This window comes from Anastrepha obliqua, chromosome 5, assembly GCF_027943255.1.
Source record: "Anastrepha obliqua isolate idAnaObli1 chromosome 5, idAnaObli1_1.0, whole genome shotgun sequence".
NCBI classification, from domain to species: Eukaryota; Metazoa; Arthropoda; class Insecta; order Diptera; family Tephritidae; genus Anastrepha; species Anastrepha obliqua.
In genome coordinates this window covers 57,033,257-57,057,543 of record NC_072896.1, presented here as the reverse complement: position 1 = coordinate 57,057,543, position 24,287 = coordinate 57,033,257, and the positions used below count along the sequence as shown (strand labels likewise).

General features: G+C 39.9%; 1 protein-coding gene and 1 non-coding gene across 2 annotated transcripts in view; both read left to right on the top strand.

Annotated features, from left to right (window-relative positions):
* Nucleotides 1-19,946, top strand: part of LOC129248784 (short stature homeobox protein) — a 34,043-nt gene extending 14,097 nt beyond the window's left edge. The window contains exons 4-6 of the mRNA XM_054888399.1: nt 10,126-10,183; nt 13,423-13,655; nt 19,758-19,946. Of these exons, the coding sequence (XP_054744374.1) occupies nt 10,126-10,183; nt 13,423-13,655; nt 19,758-19,946 (480 nt within the window). The remainder of the gene's footprint in view (nt 1-10,125; nt 10,184-13,422; nt 13,656-19,757) is intronic.
* On the top strand, nt 9,149-9,252 carry LOC129249629 (U6 spliceosomal RNA). The gene has a single exon (XR_008582681.1). It is a non-coding gene; the product is annotated as a U6 spliceosomal RNA (small nuclear RNA).
* Nucleotides 19,947-24,287: the final 4,341 nt, after the last annotated feature.

Sequence of the window (24,287 nt, the reverse complement as noted above, 5' to 3'; positions counted from 1 at the left end):
ATTTTATTGAAAAGAAATAAAGTTTTACATTTTCTAATCTTTCTCACCTTCAACGTCAGAGGAGACTGTCTCTGCAATATTTAGATATTTGAGGTAAAGGCGATGGATTAACGGATGAATAAATAAAAAAAATTTGTGAGCTTTCAGTATTCCACGATTTTTGGAGACTGTCTTTACACGGGCTTCCTAAACAAGCCCACACAACTTCAAAATCGCATAAAAATAATCTGCATAAAACAAGACCTTACAGTATACATATGTATGTTTTTATGAATTTTTTTAATGAGAAATAGTGCGAAGTTGAAAAATTGGCATTTAAACGGCTCAGACGCATGAGAGGAGATTTAGTGCGCACGCTTTATGAATAAAAGTACTTTGCTTCTAGGAATATGAGCCTAGCACTTGTGAATTAATTTAGTTTTGTTGCCCTATATTTTAAAATATTAAAGCTCTTCAGCGCCGGCACTACTAAAAGAATCATGGCCACGTCTTTTTTTCTTAACCGCTTAACTGATTGTGGCCGAGTTTAACAAAACGCGGCAGTCGTTTCTTTCTCGGCACCAGTGGGAAATACCATGTGAATACATGTCCTCCACCTGATATTTCTAACGTAGAGGAGACCTTCCTCTTCCTTTGCTGGTACCGCATCGAATACTTTCAGAGCTCATACAGCTCATTGTTCCATCGCCTACGATTCTCGCCGTCACCAACGAGTAAAGGCCCAAAAATCTTGCGCAGAATCTTTCTCTCAAACACTCCAAGGGACCCCTCATCGGATGTTGTCATCGTTCAGGCTTTTGCGCTATACGTTTGGATGGGTATGATGAGACCCTTGAAGAGTGTTAGTTTTTTTCACCGAGAGAGGACTTTACTACTCAATTGCCTAGGGTCCAAAGTAGCATTTGTTGGCAAGACAGATTCTACGTTTGATTTCAAGGTTGATATTATTATCGGTGTTAATGCTGATTTCTAAATAAACGAAGTCTCTTACAACCTCAAAATAATAACTGGAAACAGTTATGTGGATGCAGATACGCGAGTGCGGCGGTTGTTTGTTTGATGACAGGAGGTACTTAGTTTTGTCCTCGTTCACCACCAGACCCATTCGCTTTGATTCATTATCTAGTTTGGAAAAGGCACGATCTTTTCGGTGGTGGATTTTCTAGGTCTAAAGTCACACTGATCTCATTAGTTGGTTGATGGTGGGCTTCAGTCTTTCACACAATACGCTCACTACAACCTTATAGCCGATATTTAGAATACTAGTCCCGCGATAATTGGCACAGATTGCAGAATCCCCTTTCGTATGGATTGAGCAGAGCACACTTAAACTCCAATCGGCAGACAAGCTTTCATCCGACCATATTTTGCGGAGGAGCTAATGCATGCACCTTACCAGCTCCTCGCCGCTATGTTTGAATAGCTCAACCGGCAGTCCGACCACTACTGCTGCTAAAACACTCAAAGTGTACTATATCTTCCATCTATCAAAATATGATCGATCTGGTTTCGAGTTTCTCGATCAGGAGATGGCCACGGTGCTTGGTCCCTTTTTTAAGCTGGAATCTGGTGCTGCAGACTACCATGATTCGAGCCCCGGCGAAGTCAATCAGCCACTGTCCGTTCCCGGATGTTTTGTTGTGCAGGTTGAATTTTCCGACTGTCTGACCAAAATTTCCCTGTTGGCCCACCCTTGAATTGAAGTCGCCAAGCACGATTTTTAGGTCGTGGCGAGGCAGTGCCATAGGAACGCTCCAGTCGCTCATATAAGTAATCTGATTATGATGTTGATGGTTGATACGGATAATTGTGAGACGCTCGTCCACTGGAGTGAACGTAAGTATTTGGCGACGAAGTCTCTCTCTCCCAAAAAATCTGATACCGAATTTGTGCTTCTTTAAATGGCAGCTGTAATAGACGTCGCGAAGTCCAATGCTCTTCTTGAATTGCCACGTGCATCGCATCTCATGAATGGCAGTAATGTCATCCTTTGCTCTTATGTGGACTTCACCCAGCCGGACAGAGGCATTCCAGGTGCATGCTCTCAAATCGTAATCCTTAGTTTGTTTGCGGGAGCCAGTATAAGAATAAGAAGTTCTCCTCGGATGGCTTTGTTGTCGTTGTCATTGGGAAAGGATTTCTATGTGGCGGGTCCCAAACTCAGCGTCCAACCAGAAATCCTGGGCTGATTTACCTTCTCACCTGGTAGCACCTAGTAGAAAACTTAGCTTATACGAATATTGGGCCAGTTGGCTGTGTGTGTTGAGCGTTGCAGATAGCGTGAGTTTTCCGTCGGGAATCTATTTTCTATCGCTTCTAAAACTTCCCTCTGGAAGTAACCTCATCGATATCCTCTATTTCCACGGCAGTTTCTTGGATTAAGAAGCGAACCATAGGTTTTTCGCCCCGGAAAGTTTTTATAGCTGCCTTGTGTTTATCAGTAACTGGATCGTCTTGCCGTTTTATCTCAAACAAGAGTTCGTCCTTTGCAGTCTTTCTCTCACTATCGGGGGCCATGCGGGCTCTCTTTGGGTGGCTTTCGATATCGTCCTCAGCTAATTAAGCTTGTGTGTTTTCATGGTGCACGCAGTGGATAGCTTTGCTCTCTGATGATGTTTGCCTCTCCGCACTCACAGAGTCCCTTATGGGCATGTTAATATGTTTCTGCACCTACATCTCCTATTGCACATAGCCACTTGTCGCCTGATTCTCGCTTCGCCGCTCACGTATTCACTCACACTAGTGTGTACCTTGTTTACTGTTTGTAACGTGTTGTTGCTGTTTGTTGGCCCGCTCTTGCTACGGATTGAGTAATTGTTTTCTCACGGTTGAGTGCGCCATTCTTGACCTTCCAGAGACTGGTTGAGCACATCCCTGGATTCAACACATCTAGTAAGAGATTTATCAGCCATGTTGTTGAGCTTGCTGCATTGCTTACCACTTCGTTGCGTTATTTCTTTCTTTACTCTTCCCTCCCTCATGTGCAGCCTGCTGATGTCACGCACCAGCTTGAGCAATTGTATTGATGCTAACAAAAAAAAATACACTGGCACCAAAGCGTGAGACGCATTTTTAAGTGCTTATAAAAAAGTGATCACAGGTGTGAAATACAGCCCACTGTACTGCTAGAAGTGCATAGGTACGTCCCCGAATGGTACAGCAGCGACTAGTGATTGGCTTGACAGGTTTACCCGATCACGAAAAGCTAATTGTTTACAAAACCATAGCTTAACCTTTAAGCTTTAATAACTGGGGGTTCAACATAAGAAGACGATAGAAACAAAAGTGCAAAGTGTTGGTGAGAGTGAGAGCAGTGTGTTTTGTTTTTACGTTATCCTCAGTGCAGCTATACACCTAGCTGTGTGTCATCAGTTACAGATCAGCAGGTGAGAGAAGAGAAAAATAAAAAAAAAATAACGTAACAAAGCCGATAAGCAACGGAACAAGTGCAGGCGTATGACATCTGGCACTTGCAAAGTTATTCAGAGTTATTTAGCAATATGTCTGATAAATCTCCGAGCAGATATGCTGAATCGAGCGACGTGCTCTACCCGTTTCAGAGACGGACAAAAATCGCTCACTCACCAGTGAGAAAACAACGGCTCACTCCGGAGCAAAAGCGTGCTGATAAGCAGCAACAACACCCTACAGTGCCAGGCAGAGTGAACAGCGATACACACCAGCAAAAGGAAAGCGTGGGCGTGCAAGCGGCGAATCCGGCGAGGATCCGCTATGTGTGATGGAAGAGCAACTGAGAGAGCTTATCAGCATGATAGAGGTGCAGAGACATATAAATATGCCCAAGAGAGACCTGCTGAGTGCAATTGATAAGCAGAATCAGATAGCACTAGTCATCTACAGTAAGGCTAAACCACCTACTGTGTGCACCAATAAAAGCACACTAACAGAAGTAGCTGAGAATGTTATCAACAGGCATCCAAAGGGAACCCGTACAGCTCCTGATATGGACCAGAGGCGCAGCAAATGTTAAGGAGCGTCCATTTAGAATTGTCGAAACTACCAATAGACGCGAAATCCAATCAGAAACAACCATACTCCAACCAATCAAAACCTGTGGAGGAGGCTGTTATAAGTAAACAAAGCGCGGTGACTACACGCATTAATGCGATTATAGGTAAGGAAGCCACCCAATCACAGGAAGTGTGGACTGAAATCGTTAAGCATAAGCTCAAAATCAGACAGAGTAAACCAACAAAATCAGACGCACTGGTACGTACGTCGTACGCGGAAATCTTGACAAAGATAAAGTCGCAACCTGAGCTGAAGGAGCTTAGTCAATGCGTAAAGGACATCCGAAAGACAGCAAGCCGATGCAGTCCACGACAAACTTAAGGCAGCAGTGGAAGCTGTCCTCGGCGAAAGCGCTTTGCTTCACTCAAGAAGCTGTCATCGAAATAAAAGACAGCTTACTTCTAACGAAGAAGTCTTAGAGGCGTTAGCAAATAGTCTCCCTGACGGAAAAGTCACACTATCTGCAATACGCATAATGCGCACAGCATATGGAGGCACGCAGATATGCACAATTAGTCTGCTGTCAGTGTCCGCACAAAAGTTACTAAGCTTATCCAAAACTCGAATTGGGTGGGTTCACTGCCGGTTGAGGGAGAAAGTAATTATAACAAGGTGCTAGAATTGTCACAATTTTGGTCATGTGGCAAAGCGACGAAAATCAGACAACTGGCTGCTTTACATATGACGCAACATGCAAGTGCGCTATATCGAGCTGCGGAAGCAACCTAATCTACCTAGGTAAACTCGTCCCCAAAATTCTCTTCGTGTGTGCAAAGATATGTATATAGCTGCTATATACGGTCCAATAGTGATCTGCATACCTTTATCAGCGTTGTTGACGAGGTGGTAAATGACACTAAGCAAAGGAAAACGGCACTTATAGCAGGAGACTTTAATGCGTGGTTAGTAGAGTGGGAAAGCAGCAGAACGAAGCCAAAGGGCAGAGAGCTTCTTAACGCACTTGCAGCGCTTAATTTGGCCCTAATTAATAGCGGCAGCGAAAACACTTTCAGTAAAAATAGTGCAGATTCCATCATCGACCTCTCTTTCATAAGCAGGGAGCTTAGAAGGATTACAATATGGCATATTAGCGATTGCTGTATCCATAGCGACAATCGGGCAATAAACATTGCCACTGAAAAACTACGAATGAGCACGGGATTTTCTATGCGACAGAATGCTTGGAAAATAAAAAGTTTTGAAGAGAAGCTATTTGAAATAGATCTCACTACAGATCTCAAACCTAGAAGAGATGTTTTGCAAGACATCCCGACGAACGTAATTACGACCAACAAGATAGAATGGGCTATACAAAGTTTCGACCCATATAAATCGCCAGGACTGGTTGGAATCTTTCCAGTCATGCTCCAAAAGGTAAGCCATCTTGTAGTACCATGGTTAAGAACGATATTCAGGGGATGCTTGAGGTTCAGCTACGTTCCTGTATTGTGGAGAGAAGCGAGAGTTGTGTTTATTCCAAACGCTGGAAAAAGCAACCCTCTTTACTCGAAGGAATACAGGCCTATTAGCCTGACCTCATTTCTCTTGAAAACGTTAGAGTAAATTCTAGACACATACATTAGAGATACAATTGCGCCGGACGTATTATCTAAGGTGCAGCACGCTTACACTAAAGGTAGATCTACGGAAACTGCACTTCACTCACTTGTACTAAACATACGACACGAGCGTCACCAAATATGCATGCAGAGGCACTCCGCAGGGTGGGGTACTATCACCGCTATTATGGTTACTTGTAGCAAATGAACTGCTCAAGAAATTTTACGGAGGGGCACCAAAACTGGTGGCATATGCAGATGACATAGCTATAGTAGTTACGGGAAAGTACCTGGACACCATCAGTAATGTGATGAATAACACACTTAAAATGGTACACCAATAGACATCTCACGCAGGGCTAGGGATAAACGCCGGGAAAACGGACATGGTACTTTTTACCAGGAAGTACAAGGTCCCGACGTGGAACCTCCTGAAGCTAGGCAACAACGAACTACTTCTCAAAGTTCATGCAAGGTACCTCGGAGTAACACTAGACAGTAAATTGCTGTGGAAACGCAATGTTGAGGAAAGGGTGAAAAAGGCCAGTAACGCGTTGTACGCATGTAAAAGAATGCTGGGAGCTTGGGGCTACACGGCAGTAGTTAGACCGATATTGCTGTATGGGGCCTTAGTATGGTGGACTGCGACCAGAAAACTGACATACTTAATACCACTAGAAACGATTCAACGACTCGCTGCTCTGTGCATAACAGGAGCGATGAAAACCACTCCAACGGCGGCGCTGGAAATGATATTCAGTATGACACATATTGACCTTATGGCGGAAATCCTGCAGCGAAATCCGCGAAGAAGTTGGTGATAGCTGGAGTTTTCACCTGTAGAACCTTCGGTCACAGCTCAATAGGAAAGTGGAGCTCAGGTTGCACAGACTACATGACTCCGTACTTTAGTTGGGAGAGAAGGTTTCGCACTACAATTGAAGAGGACGGATGGCACAAAGACATGAAGCCTGGCCATAGAGCTTTTCACGTCTATACAGACGGCTCTAAAACTTTAGACGGAGTGGGAGCGGGTATTTACTGCTCAAAACTAGGGATAAGGCAGCCTATCAAGCTGCCAGATCACAGCAGTATTTTCCAAGCGGAAGTTTTTGCTGTGGGGAAAGCCGCGGGGCCAGCCTACACTAGAACAAGAAAGAACTCAACAATTAATATATATGTGGACAGTCAAGCAGCAATAAGCTCATATTGTATTAAGTCCAAAAATGTTCAACGGAGCAGGGAGGCCTTAGAAAGGCTAGCCGCAAACAGTAGGCTGCATATCTACTGGGTAACTAGTCACAAAGGCATTATGGGGAATGAAATAGTAGATGATATAGCAAAAAGTGCTGTTAGACCACCATTTTAACAAGAGAACGACATACTAAAACCGCTAAATACAATATACAATGAAATGGACGACTACATGAAAAAACTAGTGGAAGCTAGGTGGACTAATGTGACAACATGCAAAACAGCAAAAGTTATGTGTAGAACTAACGACAAAAAACTGGCTCAATTCGTTCTTACGCTCTCGCGAAAGGACTGCAGAACTATCATAGGTATGCTAACAGGTCATAATCTATTGGCTGCACATGCGTACAAGATAGGGATTAGAACACTTTCTGTGCGTCTGTCCGGCATTATTAAGAACGCGTTTAAAATTCCTGGGAGCCCCATTGTTTGAGGCTCTACAGGAAGTCTCAAAAGTGGATCTCCCAGCTCTGCTTAGATTCGCCAAAAGCGCTGACATCCTACATGATGTCTACTTTCAGTATTCATACAAGCGGCTCAGAAATGGCGATACTGATAGATCACACCCTCAGTTTCCGTTACCACTTGGAGCACGCTAACAGAAAAGCTTCAGAATAATGGCAAATATCGACTGACCAAGGTACTAGCAGGAGTGGTGAGCTCTATCCTCCTCTATGGCGCGACAGTTTGGAGTGGTACCCTTAAACGTGTCACATATGCACGAAGCATAAATTCCACGTACCGTTTGTGTGCACTTAGTGTATGCTCTGCTCACAGAATGGTCTCGGAGGAGATGTGTGCAGTCAAATACATAATGCGCAACAAAAACCAATGCGATCTAAATCAGCACTTCAAAATGGCAAAACTCCGCTGGGTACTAAAACGACAGGGGTGGCTCTCTCATCAAAAGACCTTAACAGTGGGTACAAGCAGATGCTACTTCTGACGTTCTGCATCAGGACAGTAACGGAAGATGAGTCTAGTGCTCAAACCGCCTCCCGACGAAAGACTTAACGGTTGTACCGGGGGGATCGGTACTTTAATGGTAGGAGGCTTAGTTAGGGTTAAATACCCACATTGACGGGTTAGGCTGTCGATGCTTCCTCCTCGTAAAAAAAAAAACAAACATATAATCCAGATTGAGTGCGTAATTTGCTTTCGGGTTGGCCGTGCTTCAGAGGGCTCTTGGTTTTAGAACCCTCAAAGGACGGTATACTTAAAAGTTTTACTTGCGATTTAACTCAGGGAATAGTGCGACAGTGTAGTGAGCCCTTTGGCAAAAGAACGGCCCCTCGTCTTGGGACACATTAAGAAAAGAAGCGATCCAGGAAACAGCTATTTGACACTCAGCAATTTAGCGATCCACATTTGTCTAGACTATCATCCACAATAGAGTAAATCGTCTTAGTAACACCAATGGTGGTTCTGCAAATTCCAGCTACTGCAAAAGATAAAATACACCCCTGGTATTTAGCTTGGAAAGTGTTGTATGTTTTTAATGTTTTCGCGCGACGATTGTTAGTGTTTCGCAGCGTCAGAAGCAGCCATGGAAATCGCGCAAGAAGTTAAAGAAGCAGAAGCTGCGTTGATGACAATAAATAAACGGCAGCGCCCAAAAAGTAATCCTGCTCACCTTCACGCCATCATTGTCAGAAGGTTCGTCGAATGTTTTTATGTGGATATACTGAAGGCGGTAAAAAAGAGGACTCTCTGAAAAGGATGAACACGTTGGTTGAAAAACCCCTTTGGCTAAGCAGCTGAATACGGGGAAACTGCAAGCAGTAGCAGCTTGCCTCTCTCAACAAAGGCGGAAGTCCAACCCCTAACGGAAGGACAACTCCTTGAGATACATGACATATATAAAGTAACTACTCTTGAGAAGGAACTACTCCCAGCTCTCCAACTTCAAGGCAGACCTCTTTATGATTCGATCGATATGGAAGGTATCGGGCGGTAAGCAAATAGTAAATGTTTCTCTACTTTCTGAGACAGCCAAAACGCTATTATATATATATATAATTGGCGCGTACACTCTTTTTGGGTGTTTGGCTGAGCTCCTCCTCGTATTTATGGTGTGCGTCTTGATGTTGTTCCACAAATGGAGGGACCTACAGTTTCAAGCCGACTCCGAACGGCAGACATTTTTATGAGGAGCTTTTTCATAGCAGAAATACACTCCGATGCCATTGCCTGCCGAGGGGCGACCGCTATTAGAAAAATATTTTTCTTAATTTTGGTGTTTTCACCGAGATTCGAACCGACGTTCCTCTGTGAATTCCGAATGGTAGTCGCGCACCAACCCATTCGGCTACGGCAGAACATATACTAAAATTGGAACGATACAGAGAAGATTAGCATGGCCCCTGCGCCAAAACGCTATTATTATTGGGTAAATTGCCACATTCGTGCAAAAATCCAAGTTGGGCGTTCTTTTAAATGCCTAGACTTTGGGCATATATCCAGAATTGCACTGACGAAACCGGGGTATCGGGAAATCTCAAAGGGTTATGCTTTAAATTCGGAGGAGAAGGCACGTAGCAAAAATATGCACAAGTAGACTCAAGTGTCTCCTATGTAAATGAAGAGGAATCAGTCAAATTGATCACGTTACCGACGGAAATAAATGCCCGGTACTCCAAAAACCGCTATGAGATTACTCTAGCTCAATCTCCATCACTGCGAAGCTGCACAAGAATTATTTTGTTGCAAACAGTAACGAAGCTGAACGTCTTCCTTGGAGGACAGCATACAAGTTGGTGACTAAGAAGCTGAAGTTCGCTAAGGAGTCAATCCCGTCATGCCCGGTCTTCTTACATAATGTTACGAACGCACTCTTCCCCGAGCAAAGTAGGCTGGTTTTCTCACTATCAAAGTGCACCGCACATCAGTTTCCAAGATTTACTGCAGACGAGGTTCAAAGCCCCCAATGACGCCAAAGTTATCGGCTTCGCTAATGATATCGTAGTAGTCGTTACTGCTAAAAGGCTCATCTAATTAGCTGACATAACAGAAAAATGTTTACGTTTACGAAAAAACTGAGATTGTGTTGGTAATATACATACGAAAAAAATTAACACAGTCCCCGTTCACGTTACTTCGTTGCCGTCTGAACAACGACTTTGCTTTCCGTGCGACTCTTAATTCAAAGAGGACCGGCAACTTTGCAGATTTGCGTAGACAAACAGACAGACAGATTTACAAATTTAAACAACGATTGCTTAGATGTGGTTTGCATAAGAATAACAATACGAGTTTAGAAAAACATTTTGTTTGATTCCAGGTCTGGTTCCAAAATCGAAGAGCAAAATGCCGCAAGCGAGAGGGCAACCTGCACAAAGGTAGGTAGTACAAAGGTTTATTTTAATCTTACCTTAATATATATATTTACGGGTGACCAGATAGCAATAGTTGTTTTTCCAGTTGCTACAATTTCAGTCATCAATGACATCAAACAGTCCAAATATCCAATGTTTGGACATTAAGTTACCAGCCAAAGAGAGATTGGTACGAAGTGAACAACACAACTGAATAGGGAATATTGGGCAGATAGTGGTTACCGTACGAAATTGTTCGCCTGCCGAGGGGCGAACGCTATAGAAAAAACTTTTTCAGCATTTTGGTGTTTCACGGAGATTCGAACCAACGTTCCCTCTGAATTCCGAATGGTAGTCACGCACCAACCCATTCGGCTACGGCGAACGCCAGCCATACATCAGCAAAATACCAGTTCATACAGTTCAAGAAATCGTAAATCGTATGTAAAAGTTCATTACCCGAAAATACCGCATAACACTTTTTGTGTTCTTTGAAAAAAAAAAAAATCAACTAATTCGCCTGCAGGGATGAAGTAGTAATGTCGACGTTTGTTATGTTGTGTTTAGTGAATGTGCTCAATCGATACGCCACTTTCAAGCAATCAAAGCGCAGCAATAGTCTAACGGACGGACACATGTATTTGTTTTCATTACAAACGCTACATTAATAAAATAACACATGGGCCGAAAATTCCCGGGTCTAATACATAGATGGCATTGGTTTTATTACATTCACCTCTTTTTCAGTTAGTACTAACCTTAAAAAGACAGCTGCTAAAATTTTAGGATATTCTATTCATTAGATGGTGAGTCAAATGTGGTCGTAAAGTCACCGATGATGCACAACGCAGACGACGTCCAAATGAGGCGGTAACAACACAAAACATCAAAATGTGAATTAAACTTCGAATTGCTCTCACCTCCACCGTATTCGCCAGATTTGGCTCCCAGTGATGACTGCCTGTTCTCAGACCTTTAAAAAAATGCTCGCCGGTAAGAAATTTCGCTTGAATTAAGAATAAAACTAATTTCGAGCAAAAAAAAAAAACGTGCTCTCTCTGTTAGGCCCGGGACTTTCCGGCCCATGTGTTATGTACGCACATAAATAAAAGCGGTGAATCTAATTTCAGTTTTAATTAAATTAAAAAAAATTTAAGTGAATTTATCTATATTAAAAGATTAATTCTGTAATATAAGCTTTTACTTTCACATTATATACATAACAAAAAAAATTCACTTTTCCTTATAATTTGCTACTCTACTTCGTTGGCAATACTACTCGTATTTATTTGCATTAGAGAGCGAGTGAATTGTTCTCTTGCATTTAGCAAAATTGAAATGAATGAACACCAATAGCACAGCAGGGCTGCGGGTTAGGTCTATATGTATCATTAACATTAACATTAACAATCCAGCATTTGCGCTCCTTTACTTGGCAACTGAAGTAGACTTCGCAAGTCCCAATGGCGGTGATGGTAGCTTTTGCTTTGCGAGGACATAAACGAATCAGGCAGAGGGACCTTCCTCATTAAGGGATTGGACATTTCGTGTGATGACTCTCAAATCATAGTCCATAAAACGTTCGTCATCAAAAATAGGAGGTCCCTTCCGAGGCTTTCTTGTTGTTTTTGTTGGTATGCATTTTTATTTGGCTGGTTTCAAGCCCATGCACGACTCCGCAGCGGACAGACGCAGGGCGCAAGATTCAGGATTGGGTATAGTTCTGCAACTGTAACTGGATACCAATAACTACTTCGAACAAAATGTAATATGTGTACGAAGTCTGTCTTTGCTCGACTTATCGTATGCGTGGACAGACGGACGGTACTTGCTACATGTCTATATGTGCCTATGTCGATTCCTCGACGAAAATTATAATACAAGTGAGGGGGTATGGTTTCAACTAGCTTTTGTTATTTTGCTTTAAATGCTTTTCAAAATTTGGAAATCTGAATCGAAAAATCATTAAACTACTAATGGAGAAATCGCCTAAGAAATTTTTTTTTGATAACGCAACTCTTAGTAGTACGTGTAGCTTAGTTCTTAGTCTTGTTAAGAATTCGGTTCTTATCAACTGTATTTGTGCAATGCTTGAGTAGAGGGTAGTTATACCTAAACCAAGATCAAATACCATGTGCGAAACGGGTCAATATTTTTCCCTTAGTCATAAGAGCTTTCTGACAATGTAGGAGAATCTTCGGCAGGATTGCCAACTATAGCAACCATATCGATCTACTTATATAATCGCACAAAATACTTTGTATGGCAAACAACAAAAACTTGTGCTAGCAGACCCTTGATCCCGTTATTACATATATCAGCATTTTTACTGATTGACTCTGGTGCAAATTATATGTAAAGGGTGATCACGCGTGACTACTGTCAAACTAAATACATAATTTTCTTTGGACATGGAAAGACTTACGCCTCAATTATGTTTAAAAATCGCACAATTGTATTATGGAAATCAAGGTTCTGTAAAAAGTGTTTATTGCGCGCTCAGGGCAATTTATGAGGCACATTTTTGCCATTCAAAAACAGCCATTACATTCATTGAAAACAGTCGTTAGATACGACCTATGGGCTGGAGGAATCATCGGCCCATATTTTTTCAAAGACGACACTGGCGCCAATGTAACAGTGAAAGGCGAACGCTACCGCGCCATGATAAATGACTTTTTGATACCGGAAATCCATGGTTTCCACAACAATTGGTTCCAACAATCCAACAAGGCGGCGCTACTTGCCATACAGTCCGTGAAACAATGGACTTATTTCTCCTCTTGGACCAATGGATTGGCCACCAAGATCGTATGATATCATAACTTTGGACTTTTATTTGTGGGGGTATGTAAAATCTAAATGCTCTGTGGATAAACTATCTTCGATTGAGGCATTAAAAGCCATTACTAAAGTTATTCCCGAGATACCGACAGAAGTCCTCCACCGAATAAATAAAGATGGGCTTTTTAACCGGAGTGTTTTAGGAGTTACCAAATCTCTCGGTGCTTGGCTTGACCTTTCAAATTTCAATTTTAATAAAGATTGCCCAATAAATTTGAATTTTCGTTGTTTTATTTCAATATGAAATCCGATACCTCTAAATTGATCACCCTTTATATACATAAGCGTCATTGTTCTTTGGGCAATCTCTAGATTTCTTTACTTAACTTCATCGAGGTGAACTTTTTTCAAACACAAATATTTATTAACTAGAAATGGTATTAAATTTAACAATATAAAAATTATATAAATTTTTCTAGATATTAATCCAAATCCTCTCGGTCATAGCCCTTTGGAGGCATATGCGAATAGTAAAGATTATCCCTTAGGACTCCGTGTTTTGCATCGAAGCATAACGCATTCCGGCGGTCCAAAATTTAAAGGAGAATGGTTAGCGGAAAGTTCGTTAAGTGTGCCAAAGCAGACATCTTTAATAACTACACCTATTTCGTCATCTATCGAATCACCCTTTATTTCTACGGCTGTCAAACAGGTATTACATAAATAAATGAAAATATATCATATATGAATATATATAAATAGTTAGCGCTTACATCCTTTGGTCGTTGTTTGGCCAGGGATCTTCTCCAATTTGTGGTGTGAGCCTTGATGTTCTTCTACAAATGGAGGGGGCTACAGTTTTACGCCGCCTCCAAATGGCATATGACTTTTATTAGGACATTTAGTTACATTACAGAAATACGCTGGGAGACATTGCCTGCCGAAGAACGACCGCTATTTCTATAATTTTAGAGTTTCGTGCCCACAGCTGGTTTCGAACCCGGGCATTACTGGGAGCCAACCATTTCGGTTACGGCAACCACCAAAAAAATAACATTCCGTATTATTGTGAAATCTATGAACTCATACTCTTAAATAGATTTAAAATAAATTGTTAATTCAGGACTAAATTTATTCATAAAGTTACTAAAAGTAATTATAAATAGGCAAATTACAGAGTTATATTTAATTGTGAGATAACATCAACATGCATACCACAAATTGAAAGGGAACCTTCCACCAAATACATTTCTAAGGCAATTTCACTTGTCTATTATTAATAATATTGCATATTGTCATTTTCATTTAATTTATTAAGTCTATGGTTACAAAATCTTTAAGATTAGAGGTACAAAATGACTTAAAGAAAAATTAGTTATATGCCTTGAAGAAGGTGATTTTAAATTTATTAACATACAACGGTTATGGGAACTGGCTAGTCAAAATGAAGAGATTGCTGAGCAAACCGGACAAGACTGTGTTGAACTCTTTCGATCCTTTGGAAATACCACCTCGAACAAAACTTTGCCGGAACAGCCGCCAGGTGAAGTTCTAAGTCAACTGATTTGAGTTCTGTTTTTCTTTTTATCTTGCCAGATCTGTGATTAACACTCATACTAAAATTTTATCGATATTACTTGAAATTTTTTGCGCCGCCTTGAGTCTTCAATCTTTGCACATGTTTTCAACTTTTTACAGTTTTAAAATTGGATTTGTATTAAATTTTGCGTTAAAAATGGATTTAAAATTCGAAAACCTTAGAATGTTTGAAAACTGTATTGGAAATGATACTTCATAGCCGTTTATGATTGGAATGATCGCTTCAGAATGGATCGTGAGTTCGTCGCGGATGACGGACGTAGTGGCAGAACGTCGCCATCGAAATCTGATGAAAATATCAATAAAATGAAAGAAAAGTTGATCAATAACTGCAAATTAACTATTAGAGAGCTGGCAGAGGACTTGCACACTGCTTATGGATTCGTTCAGGAAATTATAGTTAATGATTTGAGTTTGCAACGTGTTGCTGCAAAGTTGGTCCCACTGAACCTGAATTTCATGAAAGAACGGAACCGCGTTGACATCCAACCAACATTACTCGGGACGATTTTTTTCTGTTCTATTCGATCGAGTCAAAAAACCATCCAAGGAATAAATTTATATTTTGAATTTTCCGAATATATCTCGGGAACTTTTTGATCAAAGAGGTAAATAGTTAAAATTGGATTCGAAGTTATTCAAGCGTATTCTAACTATGACCCCACTAAAGAATTAAAAAGCGTTTTACTGGCATAAGGATCCTTAAAGCCTTGCGCAAAACGTCGCAGAAGCCGAAGTTGGAATTGTGCTTAGAAATAATGAAATTGATGTGAATAAGAAAGCAGTACCCTGAGTTAAAAATAACACGTAGATCTGAAAATTAATTTACAGTAGTAAGACGAGCATTAGAAATGGTATATAGAGAGGCAATCGGATTTGGAACTTTATCGAAAGTCATGTGGAAACATTTACTGATATTAAGCGACAAGTTATTTCTGTTCATCCATTCGGATAGATTGTTTAGATCACTTTGTAATAACGAAATGTCGGAGATGCAGGTTATTCTGCTGAACATTTTCAAATCAACTGCAAAGAGCAGCAATTTAGTATGATTAAAATGATTAAAATGAACACGAATGTCATTAATAAAAAGCATAAATAATAAGGGAGCAAGAATGCAACTCTCAGGCACGCCAGAGGTGGCAACGAAGAGGAGAGGGTAGATATTACTAATTTCGATATATGAGGTTCAGTTAGAGAGCTTGGACCTTAACTAAAACAGGAAATTTGAATAGAAATCTAACTTTTTAAGCTTTAATAACAATGTACTACGCGCAAGAGTTTCTAAAGCTTTTGAAAAATCTGAAAAAAAGTTTGAAATGATGAAATGCAAAATTGCGAAAAATGCAAAAGACTTGTTGATACGGATCCATTATTTCTTTTAAAAAGAAGTACACTTTATCATTCACCATCTCTTCCATGGCTTTTGGTGAGTTTACATATATATCTATAGATTCTTACATTAATCTACCAAATTTGAAAGTCGGAGTAATGGTGTCTTTGAGAATGCCTGCCATCAAACTTTGCTGAGTAGGTATATTTAGACAAGCTTTCTTTGGCCCAATATAATTCCGAAAAGGTTTGATTTTAATCCAACATCTTACTGTGCCATACAAGTATATTGGTTATATAGGAGTTTATCAAGCGTATTAAGTTGAGTTGAATAGTTAATATATTTTTTATTCCTTGAATGTACTATGGTGTAATGGTGGATTCTTACAGATTAAAATACTTGTTCATTTGATTCGTCAACTTTTTAAGGTCCTTGATGTATCAGCGAAGCTTATGAATTCAAGCAGGGCGAAAAGGAAAGCTACTACGAAATATTCCGAAGATATTAATTCGAAAAATACCCAAGTACTAAGATGCCCTTTTTGAATTAAAAAGCTGTTTCCAGCCAATTTCGAAAATTTTGCACATGTCTTGCATAGAAAATTAAATTGCGAATTTCATCGATGCACAGTTGGAAACGAAGGAGCAGATTCCTTTCACACTTTCAGCCCTTTTGTTGATAAACATTTCAAAAAGAGAATATATGGCATAAAAAGGATATTCGGTTCTTCCCATTTTGAAAAAAATGTATTAACTGATCAACTTCACAAGGTTGAATAGACAGGTCCATATAAAATTGGCGTATATATTTTGATTCCCCCACTGATTAATAGGTATCGTTTTAAATACTTTTCAACCAACATCTACATAGCATAGTATATAGCATAATACGATCTTATTTTCCTCCCATTCTTGAATAAAATGGTGCCGGACATCATTATGTTTTATTTGGAACAAAAATTTTAACAACGCCGCTATTTTTATTAGCTTCAGATTAATTCAAATTAATGATGGTCGAAGAGAAAGATCTCGGACACATACTTGATCACACATCGTAAGGTCAGTGTGCACAAAGAATTTTTGTTTTGTGTGTGAAGCAGTATTAACTGGGAGAATGTTTCTTATGACATGTCGAAGATATGTTACTAACTATTTCCGTTTCGCTGACCGGTCGACTGCTTTTAAATGAACTCCGCTGCTAGACGTAATGGTGTTCCAGTCATGAATGAACACCGAAATCCTAACAAAATAAGCGGTAAAAAGCTTGTCTATTATTCGAGGTTGTGGCGTAAGATTGCCAACTTCAGAGTCCGATGCCATCGTTTGACGATGTCGTATGCTTGCAGGTGGTAAGCAATTATGCGCAGATGCTTAACGCCAAGACATTGTAAATGTTGTTTAAACAAGAAACCTTCGCATAGGTGTCCAAGATCTGAAGTTATGTCCATTGGAACGCCGAGGCGTACTAACCAGGCCTTTATCAAGGTTTTTACTACTGTCGGAGCCGTGTTGTCTGGTATTGCGATTGCATTTGGCATCGAGTGAAATGATCAATTATGGTGAGACAGTAGCATTTACAGTCAGATATAGGAAACGACCCAACGATGTTTATATGTAAATGCGAAAAACGTTGATTCGGTCATTCACGGCATTTGAACGTTTGAAGAAAGTGTGCCACATCTGGACCGGTTTTGTTACGTTGGCTCTGGATGTAGTACTTTGCAAACTGGCAACTGTCCCGTTGTATACTAGGCCAAACGAAACGTTCGGTCAACTTTGACGTAATTCATAGTTTAAGTGAATAGTGTACTTTAAGTAGGATTGAAGTTCGTCATCGTTGTTCTGGTCCTCGGCTAGACCATCGTAATTAATTGGCTCCACTGTTATGGACGCTATACAATATATGTAGGCCTGCGGTAATATTTTATTGATCAGGAACACGCCGAATGCCCGTAGTAATTGATGAACTTGACGATCAGAGGATTTGTCGAGGCGCTGTTGAAAAGAATAAATTAATGGTTTATGGTCAGTGCATTGCACGAAACATCGAAGTAAGTTTTCTATCGTATGTGCTGTATCGCTGTTCAGCTTTTGGAAACGACCGTTGAAAGAATCCTAAAGGTTGAAGCGTGTTGTTGACAACCTGGTGTAGAGCAGCATCCCTGGCCTTGTTCGAAGCGTCAACCCATAAGGGGAGCATCGCGTAAAGCATATGATGAGCAAGCAAAGGGCGCTTTGCAAGGCTTTCCCTACATGCTTCGAAATAGGCATGTTCCACGGGACCATCTTTAATAGCGACGCTTGATGAAGCAGCGGTTGCGATAAGAACGACTTATAAAAGTGAACCTTATCGAGGAAACGTTTCTGGTCTTTAGCTAACGCAGGCAGCTTAATTTTTGCATATGCCTCCATACGGCGTTATACTGTCTCTTTTGATAAGATGCCCAATAAATTCAAGTTCTGCCAAGCCCAGAACTGACTTTGCGACTTTATAGTGTGCTTGTGCTCACGTGAGCGTTGAAGTACTAACTGCATATCTTTATGGTACTACTCTTGAGAACCTGAAGCTATACAGATGTCATCCAAATAGATGAAAATGAAATAACTTCTTGACCGAACTTTGTGTGATACCAGCACACGTCATCAGAACTGTTGTCTGATTTTCGATGGCGCGCTGGTGTTTTAGAACGCCAGAGGTAGCTTGTTTGTCTAACGCTTTATCGAGACACTGTGTAAGTGCAGCTATTTCGACTCTGAGATCTGAATAATTCTCTATGCCGCACACTGCGTTAACGTGTCCCTTCCACAGTTGTGTCGACTCAACAGTGAAGTGAAATTTTTAAATTCTTGGTTATCGGTAATTGAAGTTGCTATAATGGCTGTTAGCGCATGCAGGCAAGCAGATAACCACAAATTATTGAAATTGCTCTCTTTCAAAGTGGAGCCGGCTGCACATTTCAGCTCATTGAAAAAATCGTTTGGACGGCGGTCGCCTAATGGCATTTCGCGAAGTACCCGCTGCACCCGACGTTACTGGCTTTCAGCGAGATACTTTGACAGCTTTGTAAATACATATGTATTGGTATTATATTTTCCAGTCTTGGTGCCACATCGATAATAGGGCGTTAAGCGAATATCACGTTTCTTGTTTTAATTATGTTGTTACATATGGTATAACCGATATGTGAATAAAATTAGTATATCCTTGGGTGGGGGGATAAAAAGTGGGGAAGGTTTTTGCCCGATCTAAATAATACAATATTTATGTCGGTTCTAAAAGAGGGTCCGAACATTACGTGTATAAGTGCAAGCGAGTTTTATTAAATCGTTACAGGCGAATTGTAACCTCATTGGATATTATCGTCGATATTTTAACGCATGCAAAAGGCGCTTACTAATTTGAGAAAATTGTTCAGAACGCTGCAAAGGACAAAGGTTCAAAAAGGACACTATAACAAATTAAGATAATGCAATTTTGTGTAAGCTGTTGCAAATGAATATAAGATCCAAAAGTAAGTTAATTTTTTATAATAACTAATAATAGCGAATAAAAAATTCTCTTTGAGGATACTCTTAGTACGTTAAAACTTCATGAATTCGTTCACATTGGCATTTTATGTCGCCATAGACATTTATTACTTGCGTAACTGCTACTCGACCCAAAAATGCTACCCAATATCTGTTTCGGGTATAATGCAATAAAACTTTAATAAGCGAGTTAAATTATATAGTTCAGTAATATTTAAGGGCTTCATTTGGATTTACATTGCAACCTAGCCAAGTTTATTGTTGTTACTTTATTGAAATATTTGTGTATCTAGTCTTTTATAATTCATGTGTTTGTGACAAAATATAAACATTTCGCTTTTAAACTGTTTTTCAGTGCGCTGCTGTTATTGACAACTCTTCACCAAAAAGTTGGATTCCTGTGGGCCCAAATCCATTCGATCTAGCAGCCATAGCATCAGTCTACAGCAAAAAATTCAGTCTTGTGGATTTGCGAATCAAGGCAAAACGGTATGCAGAATCATCCAAGGATATTGCAGATGACACCAATTTATTGGATATTTAGTTTAGATTTAATAAAAAGGACATTTAATATATAACATATGTACATCACTTAACACAGATGCTATTCAAATTAAACTGGCATTTATTTCATTTCGTCTAATAACATTGCTTCACCAAAGTTAAACCCGGGGTTGCAGGTTTTGGGATTGGGAGAATTGTTAACTATTGCCACTTCAAGTTTCATGGAAATTGTGCTTAAGCTATAATTCGTGTGTTTCATTCTTATGTACATAAATACTATGTATCTAAATTTTAAACGTCGCCATCCAATCAAATACGCGTCCATAAGACGACGATAATTTAGGTGAAATTGTAAAACGTTTATAAGGATGAAAACTTAAACTTAACATTTAAATACATTTACTTGGTTTATAATTTTATATGATCAAGAAACCAGGGATGTACAATGTTGCAAAGAGAATTCTTTTCATGGCCCCGTATTGGGGCCTTTCGTTTTCTATCACATAAGTACTGTGTCCCCGTAGCGGGGCCTTTCGGCCGTTAAGGGTTAATACATATTAAAATGTATAAAAATCTAAGACAAACACGCTGTTAAAGATGAGTTTGAAATGTATTTGGGCTATGATCCGATACAAATTGATACTAGTTTATTTGACTCGCTTTTTGGCTGGTGATTGCACTTAAACACGCTAGCGGCAGTAAACCCAAAAGTGAGCAGCGGTGAAAACGTTGCAGCTGAGCAGAGGCAATGATGCCACTAGAAAATCTAAGAAAATGCCAAAAAAATTTTAATTAAATGTAATAACAATCGGTGGTCTTAACGAGTGTCGCAGGTCAAACTAAAAACATATTTAATTTGAAGACGTCGATAATTGCAGTCCTACAGTCAAAATATCGTGCTGTCTTCTAAATAACTGTATTTAAATATTTGGCAGACAGTGCATGTCATCTGCCGCACGATGTAGAGAATACAAAGGTGCCGAAAATACGGAAATCGCTACTTTGTTCTTGCTTGCATAAATTTTGCTTGCAGCAAAAGATGTTCCTCTGATTTTAATCAGGTAAGTAGCTTATGTGCTCTTAGGAATTACTGGGAACGAAATGGCAGATAAATTAACCAGGAAAGGGGCGGCCTCCTAATTTATTGGTCCAGAGGAAACGGGATAGGGTAACTTTTGCTCTCTTATTTAGGAAGTAGAGGAAAGACAAAGGAAATCATTCTGGGACTGTATGAGTATACCGAGTTTATCGCAATCAAAATAAATGATAGGGAAGTTTAATCTAAACCTATTTAAAGATTGTATGGAATTAAATTAGAATAATTTTATAATTATCAGATGAATTTTAACGGTGCATTGTAGATGCAATTATCATCTGATTATATATTCCGATGGAATTGGTAGGTTTTGTAGGTAAACATTTGTAAGGAGGAATTAAATTCAATAAAATATTAAAATTGATTGAGATTCAAAGACACAACAGCATTCGAAATTTCGAATTTTGCTGGTGTCGAATTATCAAAATTTAGCATTTTAAATAGGGCCTTGGATGCCGAGTAGGGAAAAGTGGCGAAAACAAAAATGAGATACTAATTCATACATTGCATGAAGTCGAATGTCTAATAATGTATCCGAAAGTATTTAATTTGTTTATAACAGTCTTGTTAAACAAATCATTTAAAAACTAATTTTATTTATTATTTATTACAATGAAGTAAAAATGAAATATATTTAAAACGCTGCATGAACAGAAATACTCCATGGAAAAGTTATTTAATAGAGCATTCCAAACTGTTCATTGGTGGCACAAAAACGATGTTTTTTTTTGAAAAGAAAAAAGTATATTAGCACTTTATTGGAAAAAATAGGATCACGTGTGAAAGCACGTGCTTTCACGAATGAGTCGAAAATCAACTGACATTAATTAGCTAATGGTCTTCGAAAGAAAAATCTTTGGACCATTAAGACTGCAGGACGGTACTTATCAAATAAAATATAATCATGAGTTGGAACTTCTAGCAAAATTCGAAACTGTGATTAAATTTATAAAATCACATAGGATAAGATGGTTTGGACACATGTTTATAATGCCCGAGGAGAGAACAACTCAAATGGCAGTTGAATTACACCCTGTTGGAGGCCGAAGAAGAGGATGCCTCAAAAAGTGATAGCTCGAAGACGTTGAAGATGACCTGGCAAAGCGGAACGTGCGGCGGTGGAAGGAAGTAGCCTTAGATAGAGATGAGTGGCGAAAGGTGATGATAAGAAGAAGAAGGGTCAAGAATCAAAGATTGGTGAAAAAATTTCGAGAAGCTGGTTCTATCGACGGTAGATTAATGACTGGCAGACCAAAAACAGGACGTTATATTGAGATAATTACTGCTGTAGTGCCGATAACTCGACGTTCTCAACAATTAGGCATTCATGATCGGACTATTTGGTTGATTTCACCATTGCCTATGGTGGACATTTAAATTATGCAATTTTTCACATATAATTGTTAAGAGCCGTATTTTGAATAAAAAATAATCTAAATTTTAAAATATTTTATTTTAAAACAACATCTAGGTGCGTCTTCATGAAGACCCTTTATATGTACACGGACAATATTGGTATAATTTTATATTTATGTTGTAAACATGTTTGATTGCAACGTACCTATATTTTCACCTTTTATGGCGGTATTCCTGGAGGATGAAAATACTTCTGTTCTTATCGCAGTTTTAATTTACGAGTGAAGAAAGAGTATTAATTTAAGAATAACAAACATCACCTCTCCCCTCAACCATCAATCAGCAAGAACCCGTCGATCTAAAAAAACAAAATACTTCGCGATAGCCTAGATAAGCTGAAAAGCTCTCAAAAGCAAGCCAAACTCGATGAATCCTGGGCTCGGTAGCACTGAACCCTCTCAAAACAGATTTTCCTCTTTGGAAGTTCACGAAGAAGAACCTAACCCTAAACCTAAAGAAAAACTCCCAAACCCCCACCAATATTTGTTGACAAAGTCAATAATATTCCACCGTTGAATAAGGCCTTAGCAGAAACTGCTCCTGGCTCTTACGGTTGAAAACTCATAAACAGTGAGCAAGTGAAAAACAAGTTTCCACTTCCCAATCCTATAAAGCTATTGCATCCCTACTAGCCCAAAGAAGAGAGAAGCTTCAAAGTTATATGAAATAGGACTATGAATAAGTTCGTGCGGTTTTTTTTCGAAATTTGAAACTTTATTGACGTAAAATGGTTACAAATTTAATATTCAAAGTATTGTCCATCGCTTACTACTACTTTTTCCCATCTTTCTGCCAATTCACGGATTCCCTTTGTGAAAAATTCGGTCGGTTTTGCTGCAATCCACGAATCGATCCATTTTTTTACTTCATCGTAATTACGGAAGTGCTGGTCAGCCAGGCCATGTTGCACCGATCGGAAGAGATAGTAATCGGATGGCGCAAGGTCTGGACTATACGGCGGGTGGGGTAGGACATCCCATTTGAGCGTTTCTAAGTATATTTTGACCACTTGTGCAACATGTGGCCGAGCATTGTCATGTTGCAAAATAACTTTGTCGTGTCTATCGGCGTATTGCGGCCGTTTTTCTCGCAGTGCTCGGCTCAAACGCATCAATTGTCGTCGGTAGACATCCCCCGTAATCGTTTCATTCGGTTTCAGTAGCTCATAATACACAACACCCAGCTGGTCCCACCAGATACACAGCATAACCTTCAGGCCATGAATATTCTGCGCCGACGTCGATGTTGAAGCATGGCCAGGGTATCCATACGTTGCCCGACGTTTTGGATTGTCGTAATGGACCCACTTTTCATCGCCAGTCACAATTCGATGCAAAAAACCCTTTCTTTTGTGCCGTTGAAGCAGTTGTTCGCATGCCATAAAACGGCGTCCAACGTCTCTTGGCTTCAATTCATACGGCACCCAATGGCCTACCTTTCGGATCATTCCCATGGCTTTTAAACGTTTGGAAATGGTTGATTGATCAACTCCCAAAGTTTTTGCAACCTCTTCTTGCGTTTGAGCCGGATCTTGATCGAGCAATTCCTCCAATTCGGTATCCATGAACTTTGGCGGCGCACCCTCGCGTTCTTCGTCTTCCAAGCCAAAATCACCACTTTTAAAGCGTGCAAACCACTTCTGGCACGTTCGCTCAGCTAGAGCATGCTCACCATAAACTTCCACCAAGATACGATGACTTTCGGCTGCTTTTTTCTTCATATTAAAATAATGAAGAAGAATTCCCCGCAAAAACACATTATTTGGCACGAAATTCGACATTTTCAAGTGTGGTAAAAATATTGTTGTTTACGCTTCAAATAAAAAACTTATACTGACGTTTGTGCCTTACGACAGTAGCTCTCCAATGA